We start from the raw sequence: 17531 nt of genomic DNA on the forward strand, positions 1-17531 counted from the left end.
TAGAATAAAGATAAGTGAAAGACTTAAATAAAAGAAGATTAAAAACAAATAGGCAAAAAGAATTAAAATTAAAAAAACACTACGTATAACAGGTGTAAATAAAAACTGTACAGATGGATATTTGTGAGTGCAAAAAAAGCCGACATTATCAAATTAAAAAATAATGCAGTGTACAGGCGATATAAAAGTCCAGTGTGCGTTAATGTAACGCATAGAGACAGACATGTAAGAAGCAAAAATCACTTAAGTCCCTGGGTTTAATCGTAACCTCATTGACACTCAAACATCATAAAAGTCCACAAGTCTTTCCTCCACACTGATTGATTCGGGCTTTAAAAATGTCACCAAGGCTCCTTGCAGTATGCATCCTTATCTGCTGTACTGATCTGTGTGTGTGTGTGTGTGTGTGTGTTTGTGTGTGTGGTGCGCAAGCATGGAGAGAGGCGACTGTCTGTCTCCATTAATCTCACACACACAGAATTTATTGCTCTAATCTTAATCTTATCAACCGTCCAATACTGTTTTCTGATAGCTGAAATGTATTGTTGTTCGAAATTAGCCTTCAAAAAGATCCTTTGTGACCCACAAACCTGAAAAAGAGAGAAATAAATTGCAAATTATTTTCTTACAAATGTAAGTGTGCCATTGCTCAAGAGAACAAAATGAGGGGTACAACCTCAGGTCTATATGATCAGTAGTTTAAGGCTAATGATTGCTAATGTTAGCAAACTTTTGTTCAATACAGCTTTTACACAATCCTTATCATCAATTTCTGTCTGGCTTTCCATTATTCTAACTCTAACTAATGACAACAGTCATTTATTATTTGAAATATATTTAACATTGTCAGTGTTTGCTGTTCACCAATCTACAGGTCTCATGTTTAAGTTAGGCTAACTTTAGCTAGCAGTAGCAGTAACTGTTGAAACAAGAGATAAGACCTATGGGATAAGAAAACATTTTAAAACATAGTGTAACAGGAGCATTTAGTAGAGAAGAGTCATAAAAATAGTAAACTGTGTTGGTTATTCAGAAATGTCTCTCTTGGCTAGCTTACATTAGCCACCATAAACTAATGGTCGAACAGACCAAATCTGCAAAACACAAGTGTATTAAATTGAGCAAGGGTTTGTCAGCATTGTTATTTATACAGTCTATGGTTAGCATCCACAAATTCAATATCAAAATTGTCAAAAGACTGCTATTTATTATTTTAAAAGTCACATAGTTTTGCTTTATGTTAACGTTAGTGCTACAACTACAATTTAAAAGCTGCTTAAAGCAAGACTGCTTAAAGCAAGACTATGTAACCTTTTTAATACTAAACATTTTCTCACAGTAGCACAATTTGATTCATACAGTCCAAAAAACAAACAAAATAGGAAATGTCTGCTATAGGCCTACAGCAATGTTTGCTAATGTTAGCTAACATTGGCAACCATAAACTACTGGTCATACCAGACCAGCGCTGTTGCAAAACACAAGTGTATTCAATTGAGCAAGGGTGTGTTAGCATTATTATGTATACAGTCTATGGTTAACATCCACAAATTCAGGATTGAAATTGTCAAAAGACTGCTATTTAATATTTAAAAGTCACAGTTTTGCTTTATGTCAACGTCAATGCTACAACTACAATTTAAGAGCAGCACTTCAAATAGCTATAAAAATATTTTACCAAACTGCTTAAAGCAAGACTACGTAACATTTTTGATGCTAAAACATTTTCTAACAGCAGCATTATTATTCATACAGTCCAAAAATAAAATAAAACATTATTTATAATGTGTTTTTTTTTTTTTAAATGTCTGCTATAGGCCCACAGCAATTGTTTGCTAATGTTAGCTAACATTAGCAACCAAAAACTAATGCTTATACCAGGCCAGGTTAGCTTGTAGCAGAAATTTAAACTGGGCATGGGTGCTTTTGTTTTGTTGAGGAAATATATTGTGAGAGTTATTTTTTCTTTTAAGGGTTGTAGAGACTGTTGTAACATTGATAAACATTTTTTGGCTTGAGAAAAAAAACACTGATCCAATAATACTATCTACTTGTCCAAACATTAGAGATCACCCTCTGCGCCCATGCCCTGCTCTCATGTGAAACCTTTGACTCACTTTTGTGAATAAGGCCTATTGAGAGCCTGTTGGGCGTTACCTCGCTGCCCTCCCACGCTTCAGGTGAGCCTGCCTGGGTCAGTTGACACCGTTATCAGCCTCCTCCTCTTCTCATCCGGTCCACCCCCCCACCTCTTTCACCTGTGCTGTCAGGGCCAGGATCAATACAGCTGGCCCAATATCCACATATATGACCATGCCTCCCCCTTTCTGTCTCTGATAACCACACAGGCTCTATCATCCCACCTATCACATACACACACACAGATACAGCATGCACTCTGTTTGGCCTGCTCTGGGATTTCCTTGTGCCTTTGTTAAACCTTCAGGCCTATCCCAAACACACACACATACACACTCATATACACTGTCACACCCACAGTCACAAATATTATTCTTTAGGAAGTAGAGGAGTATGAATTGTATAATTGTAAGAGTATGATAATACATAATGTCTCACTTAGCCCAATACATTGCAGATAAAATATTATTTGCGGCTCTTAATGATAACTAATTATATTTTAAAGTAGTGTACTTGAGGTATTTTGTAGTTTATTCTTATGTCACTATGTAGTTCTATTCCTCTTAAGTTCAGATTCAAATGTAGTACATTATACTATTTTACTACAACATGATTTTTTATTTTATATTGACCAAAGGTAGTTCTGATGGTAAAATTACAAAATAAAATAATAAACGCACTTTTACAAGAAAGGCTGGAGCAGACTCAATCTGCTAAGTAGACTCAGGTCCTCAGGTAGTGCACCCTGCACTCCTGAGGACCTTCTATGATTCAGTGGTGGCATTAGCTGTCTTTAATGGAGGGGTCTGCTGGAGCAGCAGCGCCACGGCTGCAGACAGGAAGGGACTTGACAAACTGGTGTAGAAGGCCAGCTCTGTTCAGGGGTGCCCCCTTGACCCTGTAGAAGTGGTGGGTGACAGGAGGATGATGGCAAAGCAGTCATCCCTCATGGAGCTCACTGGGGAGCTGCATCAGCGACAGATTGCTTCACCTGCAGTGTGTGATACCGCGAGAGAGATGATGCGAATCCTTCCTTCCGGCTGCAGTCAGACTGTTCAATCAAACCTGCTCCGAGTAGAAAATATAAACACTTCAATCTTATATGTGCAATAATAAGTACTTTCACTGTACATGTTGACCATTTTTGTGCACTGTACTTTTCTGTGAAATGTAAAATACAACATATGCAATAACTCCCCAAACAATAACATATGCAACAAACTTGTTTTTAGGTTGTTTTCAACTGTTTGATTATATTGTGCACCGTGTGTGTTCTTTGTTGTTTCCTTGCTGCTGTGTAACACCGGACTTTTCCCCATTGTGGGTTCAATAAAGGTTTTCTTATTCTTACACAATAAGTAAAATATAAAATATAATATGTAATAGTCTATTCTGCTGATTTGACTCTCATGCTTGAAGCACATTATGTAAATCTAAACCTATTTTTAAGACTTTTTCTCAGAATGGAGTGATCTCTTTATGCTGATAAAAGTAAGGATTTGAGTACATTAAAAATAAAGTACTATTTATCTTGTTTTTGTAAAATATTTTAGTTAAATGTTTAACATTTCAGTCTAAAACGGCCCCATAACTCTAGATATTGCAGAGAACATGCTCCAAACAATAGAGGTACTATTCCCTAAATAGACAAAAGCTTGATTGACAGCTGACTCTGAGGCCTGTGGATTATTTTAAACTGAACATTTTCAATACTACAAAATAAAAGCTTATTTGTGGCCATTGAAGGTTGAAATCCTGATGGATATCTCGAAACCTGAGCACAAGAATGGGTCCATTATTAGGATGAACTTTCCCTGTTAAATAAATTGTGGTCCATGTAGAGCAGCAGGGCTGATAATTGTGAAATTTCATATCATGCAAGCCTGTCTGTGTCCAATTATCCACTGTTTGTTAGTGTGTGTGTGTGTGTGGTTAATATGTAAACCCCCGGGTCGATACGGCTGCTCTGAGCTGCAGGCCGAGCTGACAGACTCAATCTGTGTGTGTCAAATGTGTGTGATTAAGGAGTTCATAGTGTTCCACGGCTTTTATCCAGAGGCCTCCTCTTTCTGCCCTCCTCCCTCTGGCGTTCTCTCTCTCTCTCTCTTTCCTTCTCTGTTTACTTTTTGTTCCTTCAATCAGTAACTTCCATGAGTCAGTGGCGCACACACACACACTCTCTGGTGTATCTGTGAGAACACACACACAAACACAAAGGACTTACTGTAGGTGTAAGCCACAGGACGCATTAATGTCATATTAAACATACAAAGCAGCACAAAATACATGTTGAATGATTTTTAAACCTCAGTTTTTGCTCTATTAATGTTTTTTATCCTCCTTCTAAGAGCTGTGGGAATACACCAAAACACAGATGCCCTTTTCGCCTTATCTAAATACTACGAGAAAAATCCAAGTCCTGCCGATCAATACCAAGAGCTTTAGCTGCCAACGCGCTCGTTGATTGATTGCATTTTATTTTTCATCTGGTTTCCCTGGTTTTCCCTCTTCAGGTTGTTGGATACTTATTACTCGGTCCTGATAAGGCCTGGGTCTGACTTAGCTGACCTCCTGCCTGCTGGGTTACGAAGGTGAAGGAAGACAACCTCTCCAGGTTTATCTCAACTCTATTGTGCTCAGAGGGGATTACAACACTCATTATGTGTACAGACCTACTTACTCCAGAGAACATCCAACCTATTTCAAGAAATATCATGTAAAGCACCCACAGAAATGAGAAATAAACCTGGGGCTGATTCAGTGTCGGCCTTCTCCCTCTCTCGCTCTCTCTCTCTCACACACACACACACCTCGTCCTGTCAGCTGCTGGCCCTATCTCTGTAAACTGCGGCTAATTCGTGTAAATATTGGGTAAAGTACTGAGGTGAGGTGAGATAACCTATTTGTCACATAACCAGCCAGCCATTCAGCCTCCACTGATTAAACTGCAAACACCAAGTCGTCCACACACACACACGCATACACACACACAGTGCTGCAACATCATGACAGGTAGTTCAAAAAGTGGAAGAATTATACTAATGTCGCCTCTTATTTAGTGCCAATAAAAATACGGGGTCACAAGCTGCTTTAAAATGTTACTTTGACAGGTAAAAAAGGAGTCTAATTATTAATATAGATAATAAAAAGGACCTACAGATTACACTGTCACATTTTATATGTTTATATGGTTGTTTTTTTGTGTCAAATGTCCTGTTTTAACACAAAGTTATTAGTACACTCCCTTAATATACCCCCGGGGAAATTTAATAAATCTGCTGAATCATGCTGAACACGTCAACCAAAGTTTTGACAGGTTACAGGTAACCCTACCGGTGGGGAAATTAATGCCCAATTAAAATCTGATTCAATACTCATTAACACTAATAACAGGAAAATACAGTTTTCCATAGTAGAGCTCTTTCATTAAGCAGATTCTCTGCAGGAGACATCAGGAGAGGTCTGTATGTATCCTGGTGCACACTGCCACCTACTGCACCAACACAGGACAGACTACTACAAGATACAGAATATGTACAGTATGTGACAGTGCCTTTCCTCAGTTTACAAGGGCAGTGTTGTTTTTAATGGCTATTCCATATAATTGTAGTTTCTTTTGTGATTCAGGCTGTGCAGCAGTGGATTTTAACGTAAATTTTCCACTTTTGATACTATCAGTTTCTGTGGGTGATTTAAACCAGTGGCTCTCAGCTGATCTAACCTCAGAGTCCAGATTTCTGAAATATCACCACTCAAATTGATTTAATAAATAACGGTGCCGTTTGGATCTGAGACGGAATGAAGCATCACATATGACAACCAATATGACCAGCAGGCAGCTGTGCGAGGAAAATATTCCCTCTACAATTCATTAAATTAGCAGCCTTTTTCCAACAGAAATAAACTACAAAAGTGCAACATAAAGGCTACTGTAGGTGGGGTTACCCAACCAGTGGATACATGTAGCGTGAATAAACTACAGTACGACTGCACGCACGTCATTGGAAACCCATGTCCTTCAAAATAAAAGCGCAGCATAGACTTTTTGCCCTAACTTTTTTTTTCCAAACACAAATCCGCACCCCACTTTTGGGTCCCGACCCACCACTTGAGAACCACGGATTTAAAATGTCTTCATCCTGCACAACCACACAGGCGTTTTCAGTTACTGTATTTATTTGGGTCACATAGATGTTGGGTGGAGATACTCAGGGGTCGATATGCCATAAGCATCTGTGTAATAAACTTGAATGATTAGGAGATTCTTTAAAAAGATATCAGAGATCATAGTCTGCAGTCAGACACGGCAAGAATGCTTGTATAACAAAATATATTGTATGTACTTAAATATTAATTATTTTATGTGATGCATTTGTGATGTCTCAAAACAACTGAATGACTTTTTCTTTAGATCTGATCAACTTAACAGGAAATTGTCTAAAGCCAGTAGTTGGGTTAAAACCCCTCTGTGCGTACATTGTGTACTGGACCCTCCCAGCCCTTACACTATAGTTAGGAAACCTACCTCTTCAAAGCAGTTGACTCATAGTATTTGCTCAATAGCTTCAGCTCTTCAAATATATTACTTCCAGCAGTGGTTTCCATTCTGTGACATGCTTAAAAAGTGTATGCAGAGCATTTAATTACAGCTAGTCAGTAACTCACAGTGCAAATGGGATAAACAACGTCGCCCTGACATGTAAAGGTGTGAGGAGGGTGAAATGCTTGTGACACGTGTGCTGCTCGCTCTCAGATCGCCGGTGAAATAAAAAGTGCGTTTGATTTCATGAGCAATCAAAGGAGGACAATCATCACCGAGCGACAGCACATCATGACGACAGCATAATTCAATGAATGAACAGAGGACAACACGACGAGCAGCGTGTGTACAAATATCGTTTATTTGTGAGCTCTTTATGCCATGAACTCGTAGGGGATGGGCTCCAGCAGCTGTGGCTCGTTTTTCTTGGTGCTGACGAAGTGAGCGTCACGGGGAGGAGCGGGCTGTGGGGACGAGACAGAGGTTCATTTACATGATCCAAAAAAGAAACCTGTCAGACCAATTCACTTAAAATATCCTTTAAAAAAATGGCATTAGGACTTTCCAAGGAAAACTTCATATCTTTAAGATTTGAATAATTAATTTAACATTTCATACCTGGCGTTTCAGCTCCACCCAGCTGCCCTTCTGCTTGGCCTCCATCTTCTTGCCCTCGTTTGCCTTGACGCGCTGCAGGAAACTGTCCCTGCTCTTTGAGTGCTTCACATGCTCAATACGCACGTTAATCCTCTTGGCCAGGATCTTGCCCCTGTGAGGGAAAAGAATAAACCAGTTCATATCAAAAAAATGAGTCAATACACAAATTACCAGGTAGCTTCGGTTAAAAATGAAAAGAAATGCCGTTTCAATATCTGCACTCCTTTGCTGTCTCCTTAATACAACCCGAGGTCAAACAGGAGTTAGACCGGGGTGCTAAAGGATGAAATACTTTCCCCCACGTGAATGACCACTCAGGACATAAACAGCCCTGGTGGCAAAGTGAATATGGGGTCACATCGCTGCTTCTAGATCAGGGGTCTCCAACCCTGCTCCTGGAGAGCTACCTTCCTGCATGTTTTAAGTTTCTCCGACTCCAACACAACTGATTTGAATTAACCAACTAACGCGTCTCGGAGGATTGATAGTAAGCAAAACATCCAAATCAGGTGTGTTAGGGTGCGGAGAATCCTAAAATATGCAGGAAGGTAGCTCTCCGGGAGCAGGGTTGGAGACCCCTGATCTAGATGGAGAAAACTAGCAAGCACACACCAAAGATTGAAGCCAGGATTGAGAAGTTTCAGAACAAAGATCAAAGCAATGTTGATGAATTGTACCCAAAATGCTTTTAAAAGCAACATCACAGACTCATGGGTTAGTACATTGTTTAAGGTTTGATGCCAGAAGCTTGAAGTCCTTTGGTGCGTGCCTGATCAAAATAACATTGACACACATTTAGACGTCCTACTTACTTGACCTGCTTGTTGACAATGATGCCGACAGCATGCTGGGTTACATTGTAGACTCGTCCTGTCTTGCCATGGTAGCACTTGTGAGGCATTCCTTTCTGAATGGTACCTGTACCCTAAAAAGAGAAATGACAAGCCACAACGTTACAATGCATTACATTGGCAGTCATCTTTGTACCCAAAGTTACCACAGCATGCAACACAAAGTCCCTAATCATGTGCACAATCATGCTTGCCCAACTCATAGCTGCCCATCATTTGCTTTTCTTTCTGAAGAGAGATTAGCTAAAGAAATCATTCACAAAGCACTCATCTCCAACTCAGAAGATTACTGATCACATCTTTGAAATGCTTTCAGTCTCTTATCACTAAAGCCTGAATTCACCACACAGATTAAATCCCTAAACAAAGACAAACTCGACAACATGCAGTGTCTTACCTTGATGTCAACGATGTCTCCCTTCTTGTAGATGCGCATGTATGTGGACAGGGGAATTGGGCCTGTCAAGAAAATGCAACCAATTAGTGTCATTTTGCACAACTTTTACATCAATTATAGACTGGGTGGGCTTTTTTCACAACTGACATTTGGACTTTAACAGGAGGGAAAGCACAGGTGTTAACAACTTTAACAGTTCTGTTCTATTCAGGTGTCTGAGAAAGCTATGACAGGCAGTCAGCATGCACACAACCAGGACCATGAAATTGAAGCAGCTAAATGGAATACAGCCATCATTAATGCTACTAATAAACACCTGCATCTTTCCTACTGTGATATGCTAAAAACTATTTTGTGAAGAAGGCCTAAAGAATTATATTTCCTTAATACCATTACGGCAGTGCTCTTAAATGTGGTCTGAAATTAAAGGCTGCCCTTTAAATGTATACTCACCATGTTTGCGGAACTGCCTGCTAAACATGTACCTCGTCCCCCTCCTCTTGCCTCTGGTGTTCGTCATGATGCCTGATTACTGAGAGAAAATACAATCAAGTTAGAAGTGAAAGATTCTTCAATATAAACATTTCACATCATCAACAGGTTGCATGTTGAAGTAAGATGTCAATAAAGGAGTCTACTTTATTACCACATCCATAAGGGGATCTCAGATTAACAGATTTGTCTGAATTGTCATATTCATATGCAAAGTGCAGTCTGCTTTAGAGACTAACAAGAAAACATAGACATCAAGACTCGATTACCAAAGTGACGACCCATAAATGCCAATATTGGGGTTCAGACGCAGTTGTCATATAAGATCGCTTCTATTTAAACAACAGAATCAGGCTAAATTGACAAGCAAACGACAAGGATCGGTTTTCGATAGATAAAAAATATTCAACATCATTTAACATGCTGTTTTTCCACACCGTCTATGTGTCAGAAAACATGCTAATATATAGGCTAACAACTACATATACATATCAAGCACTGTGCTCCCAACGTGGGGCAGCACAGTCATCTGGGAAGTTAAATTCTTATCAATAAACGACAGGATATTCTTGACTAATGCCATTTTAAGGTTGATTTTAACGGGGGCAACAGGGTGAACACTGTTTCAACTAAACGTTTCAGTGCATGCTAGGCCCGCATGGAGAGCCACGCTGCTGGTCTCACCCACATTCAACGAAAAATACTGATCAAAAGGACGTTTTTTCAGACTTTCTTTGCCGACTGAGGTATAAGAGAAGATCTGCGGTACGTACATTCATGCAACTATTTACGAATAACGCCATGAAACAGCAGAAAACAAAATTTAACACAGAGAGGATCTTACCCCCGGTCTCAACAAGATGGCGGGTACGGCGGAAAGAGAGATCAATGGACCCAAAACTCCGCCTCGTGAAATACAATTGAGGCAGGCCGCGATACTGCCTGAAACTAATTATCGCGACGCTAAAACAGGAAAAATATTTTTATTTATTAATTTTTATTATTTTTCTATAATTTATCTTATGGAAGATTTGTTTTGTTTCTATTTTCTTTTGACTGCTGACACTACTTTTTGTTTTGTTTTGTCAATGCCTCATTTGTATGTATGTGATTGTGATGTTTTTTTTGGTACAATGCATGTTGACAGTTTGTAATAAAGAGTTTAAAATAATAATGATAATGATAATGATAATGATAATAATAATAATAATTAAAATAATTATAATTATAATAATAATTTAAAAACAAAACAAATTTGGCATGTCTCCCCACCACAGACGGTTTTTAAAAAAGCAATTTTATGCTTTGAACTGTGCTGGAAATGTTATATATACAGCCGTTGCGATACGCATGCGCAAAAGAAGACAAGGCTAACCCTTATTTTTTGACGACATGTATACCGGTTTCTTTTTCAAATTTTTGTGGCCACTTCACTTGACTATGACAAGTATGCAGTTTTCAGAAGGCTTGGAGTGTCTGAATGTGAAACACTTTTAGCCCAAAAGAAGGCGATCATCTTTACAGATCTTGATTGGGCGAAAACGGAAGAAACTAGAAGTGAATGCTCTCGTTTTCTTTAGCGGTTGGACTTTCCGTCGCGAGCTCAGCAGAATCGCCTGCCTGCTCTCACGAGGGGAGCCAGCCCAGTCTTGTCAGCTCGCGCACGGCTGTGTGGTGGAAGATGGCGCTAGCCGAATGGAAATCCTAATGACAGTCTCCAAATTTGCCTCTTTTTGTACCATGGTGAGTTCACGACAGTCTCTTACTGGCATAGGTCAAGCTATAGTACAACAAGGAAGCAGTGGCTGCGCTGCTATGTGCTTAAAAACCGTGGAATGAAAAATAAAAGCAGTGAATTCTGCTGCTTGTGCTAGCCAAGCAGTTTTCCCGAGCAAGGCAAAGCGAGCAGCCACCCACTGCCTTCTCCGCTCTGCTCTTTTAGCTTACAGCCGCAGATAGACTCTTTAAAGAATTAGCGTTTTCTACACTCATACCTTGACGACTTATCTGGTTAATATTTAAAATAGCTTATTGGAGCACAGTGACAGTGCACCTGCTGCAGCTGGGAGTCTCGGCTAACTAGCTAACGTAAAGGAACTAGAGCTAAACCAGTGCTGCAGACTGCACACAACTGGAACACAGCTGGAAAATGGATGACTTCAGACTGGGAAATGATTGATCTGGAGTATGTGTAGGGGAAACGTGAAAATGCTAAGTCTGGCGTGTTGGCCTTTGACAAACTACCAGATCTTATAAACGCAGGCAATGACGACATTGTTTAACATTAGCTGCGCAGTTGTGGACCCGTTCCAGGTGCATGTCTACTCTGCACAGTTTGTTACTGTCTACATAATGCATTGTAGCTGATAATACTAAATGGATGTGCTTGCCATAAAACGGCCCGTTTCTTTCTTCAAAAACATCTGCGTTTGAATTTTATCTATGTTGTCAGGAGTTAAACATTTAAAAGCTTTTAAAATCAGTGTAAGCACAGGCCATGGAAAGGTCTGTAAAATTGACTCATGCTTTTAGTTCTGCTGCAATAAAAGGGCTGAGTGGAGGTGGTACCCATTAGCTTTTTTCTTATTTATCGCAGCAACAAATAACCTTGAAAAACGTCAAGCTGTTGCCATCCACTTAAGCAGTCACTTACTGACTCATTTGTTGTGTTTTATAATGTACTAAGCAATAGCTGAACTTACAGTACGCCTTTATTTCTACGTGTCTACAGGGCGCCAATGCCTCTGCTCTGGAGAAAGAGATTGGATCTGAGCAGTTTCCGGTCAATGAGCACTACTTTGGCCTGGTCAATGTAAGTGAATCACACACTGACTTCGCAGGGTGTCTGTTTTGTTTACATCTCCGCCTGACTCACCCTCACGCTGAATCTGCTGTGCACTTTGTGTGATTTTTTTAGTTCGGGAACACCTGCTACTGCAACTCGGTGCTGCAGGCCCTGTACTTCTGCCGGCCGTTCCGGGAGAAGATCTTGGCGTATCGCAGTCAGCCCCGGCGGAAGGAGAACCTGCTCACCTGCCTGGCTGACCTGTTCCACAGTATTGCCAACCAGAAGAGGAAAGTGGGCGTCATACCACCCAAGAAGTTCATCACGCGGCTGCGCAAGGAGAATGGTGAGAGGAAACTGATGTTTATTAAATCATCACTGCTTTCAAATGACACATCCACTTGTTTCTCCTTTTTGGCTATCGACTTCAGCCGATATTGAAAAAAGGGAATTCCCAGAAGACCCTGATTTACCTGTTAAACATGCCAAATAGCTGAATTGTAGCTCTAAAGTCTCTCTGATTGTTCTTTCTCCCTCAGAGCTGTTTGACAACTACATGCAGCAGGATGCCCACGAGTTCCTGAACTACCTGCTCAATACCATTGCGGATCTGCTTCAGGAGGAGAGGAAGCAGGAGAAGACCAATGGCCGCCTTGCCAACGGCACGTTGGACTCCCAGAACAACAACAGCAACGCCACACCTGCTCCCACCTGGGTCCATGAGATCTTCCAAGGCACTCTGACCAATGAGACACGCTGCCTCACCTGTGAAACGGTAAGACGACTCACTATCACAAAAGGGATTAAGTGGCTTACCCAAAGTGTCTTCTACTGTGTGGTGTTGTTTGCATGAGTTTTAGAGATAAGAAACTTAGGAGGCAGCACAGTGTTTATGTTTGGATGCTATAAGCTCATTTTGTTTTCTTTTTTCTCCAGATAAGCAGCAAAGATGAGGACTTTCTGGACCTTTCTGTGGATGTAGAACAGAATACCTCCATCACACACTGCCTCAGGTAAGTGACCTGCATGTTGAAGCAGAGCTTTATCCGGCAGATAGGAGGCTGGATTAGTTGACTCATGTGACGCTGTGCAAAAATATCAAAGTTTTCATGGTCCCAACCTTTTACGTAACCTCTTCTGATCACTCAAAGCGCTTTTACGCTACATGTCACATACGCACATTCACACGCTGACGGCAAAGGCTGCTCTGTAAAATGCCAATCTCTAATCAGGATCTAATCATTCATGCACATTCATACACCGATGGCTCCGCCCGGGTTCAGTGTGTCGCCCAAGGACACTTCAACATGTGACTCTAGCAGGGATCAAACCCCCAGCCTTCCAACTGAGAGACGACCGGCTCTGCCTCTGAGCCACAGCCGCCCCAAAACTGAATTTGTTGGGGTTTAAGACTGTTGGTGAAAAATATTCTGAAGTCATCGCCTATTTTCATGAATTAAGTTCCAAATTTACATTACAGAACTATTCTATGTTGAATGGTATTGAGGCACTTATTTTCATTATTTTAACTTGACATATTATAACATTTCTAGAGGGTTAAAATCTGCTGTGTCCTTTTAAAACTCTAGTTTTTAAGAGGTTTGCACAAAGTGCTTTCACCAGGCGGTTGTTTGTATGAGGCTGCTTGAATTTCATGATCAGTCTGAGCCTGAAAAAAACGTCTTTTTGCACCTTTATAAAAGAAGAAGGTGATGACAACAGACTCTGTGCTTTGTCCTTCACCAAACCGCATGAGGGGAATGCAGTTGTTTTGTAATTATATTATTAATTCAGAATGTACACTGTTTTGTTTTTGTTGCTCAGAGGTTTCAGCAACACAGAGACACTGTGCAGTGAGTACAAATACTACTGTGAAGAATGTAGAAGCAAGCAGGAGGCTCACAAGAGGTGAGTACACATGTTATGCGCCTCATAGTCGTGTGTTTAATGCATCACCATGTGTGTTCACATACAACGTCTGACACTTGTATCTGTGACGTAGGATGCGTGTGAAGAAGCTGCCAATGATCTTGGCTCTGCACCTGAAGCGCTTTAAGTACATGGAGCAGCTGCAGCGCTACACCAAGCTGTCCTATCGCGTCGTCTTCCCCCTGGAGCTCCGCCTCTTCAACACCTCCGGGGACGCCACCAATCCAGAGAGGCTCTACGACCTGGTCGCCGTTGTGGTGCATTGTGGGAGGTGTGTAGGTGCAAACACACAATCAGAATACAACACCTTTATAACTGTCTCCACAGCAACCAGAGGCAGGCAGGCAAACGTTCTAATAATAAAAATGCATTTGAACCTTTTGGCCCCAAAAAAAAAGGTACATATAATTTATACCACATCGAACAAGCAGCCTATCCAGGGCGCTGTGTGGGAGTTTGTCTGTCTGTGTTTATGCACGGTGTTCCCCGTCTTTCTGAAACAGACTCCAGCTCTGCGCGGCTCTGACGAGAAATAATGTATAAAAGAAAGTGTATTTAAAGGTCAGACTCAGCTGGAGTTGAGCGGACGAGTTGGGAGTCGGACAGATGTAAATTATCTGTCTGAGTCTTCTCTTCTCCCCGTGGGCTCAGCTCTCGTTTCAGCTCCCTCTCGCCAGGGTTATTTTCAGAGCAAGGAGATGTGTTACGAAATTTATGTCATGATTTCAGGCTATGTATCGTCTGGGATTTCAGTTAAATTATGTCAGGATAGTGCTCGAAGCTGGAGAAGGAGACTCTGGAGAAACCAGCAAGAGCAAAGTATCCACACACACACAAAAAACGCCCTTTCACGACTTTCAATGCGTGGCTATGGCAGGAGGACGAGTCCAACAGAGAGCATCAGGAGAGAGGAGGGCAGGGCATCATTTTCATTGCTTACCGTATCGTTCTGCCTTTCTTGCGTGACGAGCTTGCTAGCTTTAGCGTTATGTCCATTTTCTATACCGCTTATCCTATTCAGGGTCGTGGGGGGGCTGGAGCCTATTCCAGCTGTCATTGGGCGAGAGGCAGGGTACACCCTGGACTGATCACCAGTCAATCACAGGGCTGACACATAGAGACAGACAACCTTTCAGAATCAGCTTTTATTGGCCAAGTATGTGGCCGCATTATTTAAAAAACCACACTTATAGTCAGGAGACACTAGACAATGGTGCAATTGTGCAACAGAGAGTGCATAGGTGGTGAGATAAATAAATTCACACTCACACCCACACCTACGGGCAATTTAGAGTCACCAATGAACCGAACAAAGCATGGACTGTGGGAGGAAGCCGGAGTACCCGTAGGGAGCCCACGCATGCACGGGGAGACTCCACACATGCAAACTCCACGCAGAAAGGCCCACTTCCTTCTCACGACCTTCTGGCTGTGAGGCAACAGCACTAACCACTGCACCACAGAGCAGCCCCTATGACTTGGCTATCCTATCTGTTAAAGATAAAGTGTATTAAATGCTTCTACTGAATAAAATTAACTTAACCCCCTTAATGGCCAACATACCCATATCATATAAGTGTAGTATATTCTAATGCAGGCTTTATGATATTATACTGAATATAGAAGAAGCACAAACACTTCAGCAACGTTTATTTTAGAAGAAGTGACCTGCCATGATTATTTCACCTGGTCGCTTGTCGTTGTTTACTTTACAAGCTTTACTAAATTTAAATTTACTAAATGGTTTGAAACATTGAAAGTGTATTTGCAACATCCCCAGTTTTTAAGGGCAGCTGGGGGACTTGCATATGTTGCATGTCACTCCCGCACTCTATCCTCGTGTTTCCTGTTTGTGTTTCCATGCACTAACACGAAAGCAGAAGTAAAAGCAGTCGACTGAAGAGCGCTGAGGAATGTTTTCATGTAAAGCACAGATGAAGAATCTACAGTAAAAAGCTCAGGTTTAAGCCAAATAGTTAACCCCTTTTTTGTTGGGTAAAGCTGTCATGTTGAAATAGTTAAAATCCTGTAACTAATGAGGACTAGCATTGTCATAAAATATGCTAATTTAGAACACGCAGTTCAGAGTTATGTTCAATATTTCATGTTTTTTACACATTTTTGATGACTTTTTGTTCTTATTTACCTCAACTGAAAACTGATAAAGGCAAGTTCTAAAATTATCTTTAATGGTGAAGCAATAAAAATGTTAAAATTGCAACTTACACACACAACACACACGGGTGTAGCAGTACAAATGGGGAGGCCGGATAGATGTCGAACTTTACACACCTGTATAATCCTGTGGGGAATTTTAATTACTCAGAGTAATGAACAACAGTGGTCTAAGGGGTGCGGAGGGTCTGTATAGTCAATGTAAGATGATCATAGAGGAGAGAAGTTTACTCTGAAGAGCTTCTTCTTTTTCATTTCAGTGGTCCGAACAGGGGTCACTACATCGCCATCGTGAAAAGCCACGACTTCTGGTTGCTGTTTGACGATGATATTGTGGAGGTAAGTTGCTCTTTCATTTGATTAAGCACGGACAGTAACGTTGCCTTTATTTCTCCTCACCCTGCTGTTGTTGTTTTTCTGTTCTCGCAGAAAATCGACGCACAGGCCATAGAGGAATTCTACGGTCTCACTTCTGAAATCTCCAAGAACTCTGAGTCGGGCTACATCCTCTTTTACCAGTCCAGAGACTGAAGGTGGAGCCCCGGGTTTCACCACAGAAACCAGGAGAGAAATGCTCTGTTCCCTCTTTGCGGGGAGCAACGGACCGTGAACGCACCACAGCAGCACGCATGGTGTCGCACCTGCAGCTGTAATTCATACTTGTGCTTTTACGCACTCAGCTCAGCCTTGGAAGCCCCCCTTCTTTCCTCCTCCCTTATCCTTCCTGCCCCTTCCTCTTCATCCCCTCCTCTCCGGCTGGATGCTGCTCCTGCTGCCTGGACAATGAGACGATAATGAATGAAAACTGTGTCAAGATTGTTTTTAAATAAGACGCTGAATGAGGGTTGTACAGATGTCGATCGGTCGTATGAGTGCCGTATTAGTTTTTGCCTTGGGTGTGGGGTCGAATGGGTATTTAATAATTCATATGATGTAATATTGGCCTGGTGTCTGCACCCCCTGCACTGTTATTCTGCACTGGGATTAATCTGAGAGTGGATCATGTTTGTGATCGTGGAGGTAAAAGGAGGCTGGGTGTGACGGGGCACACTGGGTTGTATATTTCTACAGTGTACAGGATGGTATTTGTATAAATATAACAAGAAGATAATATTATCATTGGAAAATGTTAGACCTTGAGAAGATGTATTAACACTATGGTGCACTTTTGATACCGTTTTGTAGGTGTTGGCAAGTTTAACGTGAGGGTTTGCTTAAAAAGGCCTGTTGTGAAGCGATCATTTTCTGTTTTAAAGAAAAAGAAATAAAGAGAGCGCGATTGAGGCATGGTGTGCTGTGTTTTCTGTCTCCCACAGGTGCGCACTGATGACTCATACAGTTCAACGTCGCCCCCTAGCGGTGCGGTCTGGTAGCGCTGCTCTCCCACTGCAACAGGAGCTATTTTTAATCCATTCAGATCCTAAAGGAAGGAGAAAAAAAAGGGAAAACAGCCGACACGAGGCTTCATCAGCTAACTGGTCACATCAACAAGTCACCGGTGGTCTAAGGTGTCTTGGAGGCAGAGCTGCAGTGATGGAGGGATGAGGCAGAGAAGATGGAGGACAG

The 17531-nt window shown here is 41.4% G+C and overlaps 2 protein-coding genes across 2 annotated transcripts; one reads left to right on the forward strand and one right to left on the reverse strand.

The window, feature by feature from the left end:
* Window positions 1-7021: 7021 nt before the first annotated feature.
* rpl21 (ribosomal protein L21) lies at window positions 7022-9988 on the reverse strand. Its single transcript, XM_069667418.1, has 6 exons — window positions 9921-9988; window positions 9038-9116; window positions 8585-8646; window positions 8149-8261; window positions 7298-7448; window positions 7022-7143 (listed from the first exon to the last, which is right to left on the reverse strand). Exons 2-6 carry the CDS (start codon window positions 9102-9104, stop codon window positions 7054-7056), a joined length of 483 nt encoding a protein of 160 aa, XP_069523519.1. The 5' UTR covers window positions 9105-9116; window positions 9921-9988; the 3' UTR covers window positions 7022-7053.
* Window positions 9989-10510: 522 nt separating this feature from the next.
* Window positions 10511-17248, forward strand: usp12a (ubiquitin specific peptidase 12a). Its single transcript, XM_069667181.1, has 9 exons — window positions 10511-10819; window positions 11808-11888; window positions 11994-12207; window positions 12401-12636; window positions 12798-12874; window positions 13686-13769; window positions 13864-14061; window positions 16226-16304; window positions 16395-17248. Exons 1-9 carry the CDS (start codon window positions 10772-10774, stop codon window positions 16494-16496), a joined length of 1119 nt encoding a protein of 372 aa, XP_069523282.1. The 5' UTR covers window positions 10511-10771; the 3' UTR covers window positions 16497-17248.
* The last annotated feature ends 283 nt before the right edge of the window (window positions 17249-17531 follow it).

Source organism: Semicossyphus pulcher, unplaced genomic scaffold (assembly GCF_022749685.1).
Source record: "Semicossyphus pulcher isolate SPU_LCO1_2020_fin unplaced genomic scaffold, fSemPul1.0.p SCAF_18, whole genome shotgun sequence".
In the NCBI taxonomy this organism is placed as follows: domain Eukaryota; kingdom Metazoa; phylum Chordata; class Actinopteri; order Labriformes; family Labridae; genus Semicossyphus; species Semicossyphus pulcher.

What these genes read in the sequence shown, in the direction of transcription:
- rpl21 (XM_069667418.1), bottom strand. Translation starts at nt 9,104, where the DNA reads ATGACGAACACCAGAGGCAAGAGGAGGGGGACGAGGTACATGTTTAGC. An exon ending in ATTGTCAACAAGCAGGTCAA is followed by an intron (nt 7,449 to 8,148) that starts GTAAGTAGGACG and finishes TTTCCCTCACAG; the next exon opens with GGGCAAGATCCTGGCCAAGA. An exon ending in GGGTGGAGCTGAAACGCCAG is followed by an intron (nt 7,144 to 7,297) that starts GTATGAAATGTT and finishes TCGTCCCCACAG; the next exon opens with CCCGCTCCTCCCCGTGACGC.
- usp12a (XM_069667181.1), top strand. Translation starts at nt 10,772, where the DNA reads ATGGAAATCCTAATGACAGTCTCCAAATTTGCCTCTTTTTGTACCATG. An exon ending in TTGCCTCTTTTTGTACCATG is followed by an intron (nt 10,820 to 11,807) that starts GTGAGTTCACGA and finishes ACGTGTCTACAG; the next exon opens with GGCGCCAATGCCTCTGCTCT. An exon ending in TTGACGATGATATTGTGGAG is followed by an intron (nt 16,305 to 16,394) that starts GTAAGTTGCTCT and finishes CTGTTCTCGCAG; the next exon opens with AAAATCGACGCACAGGCCAT.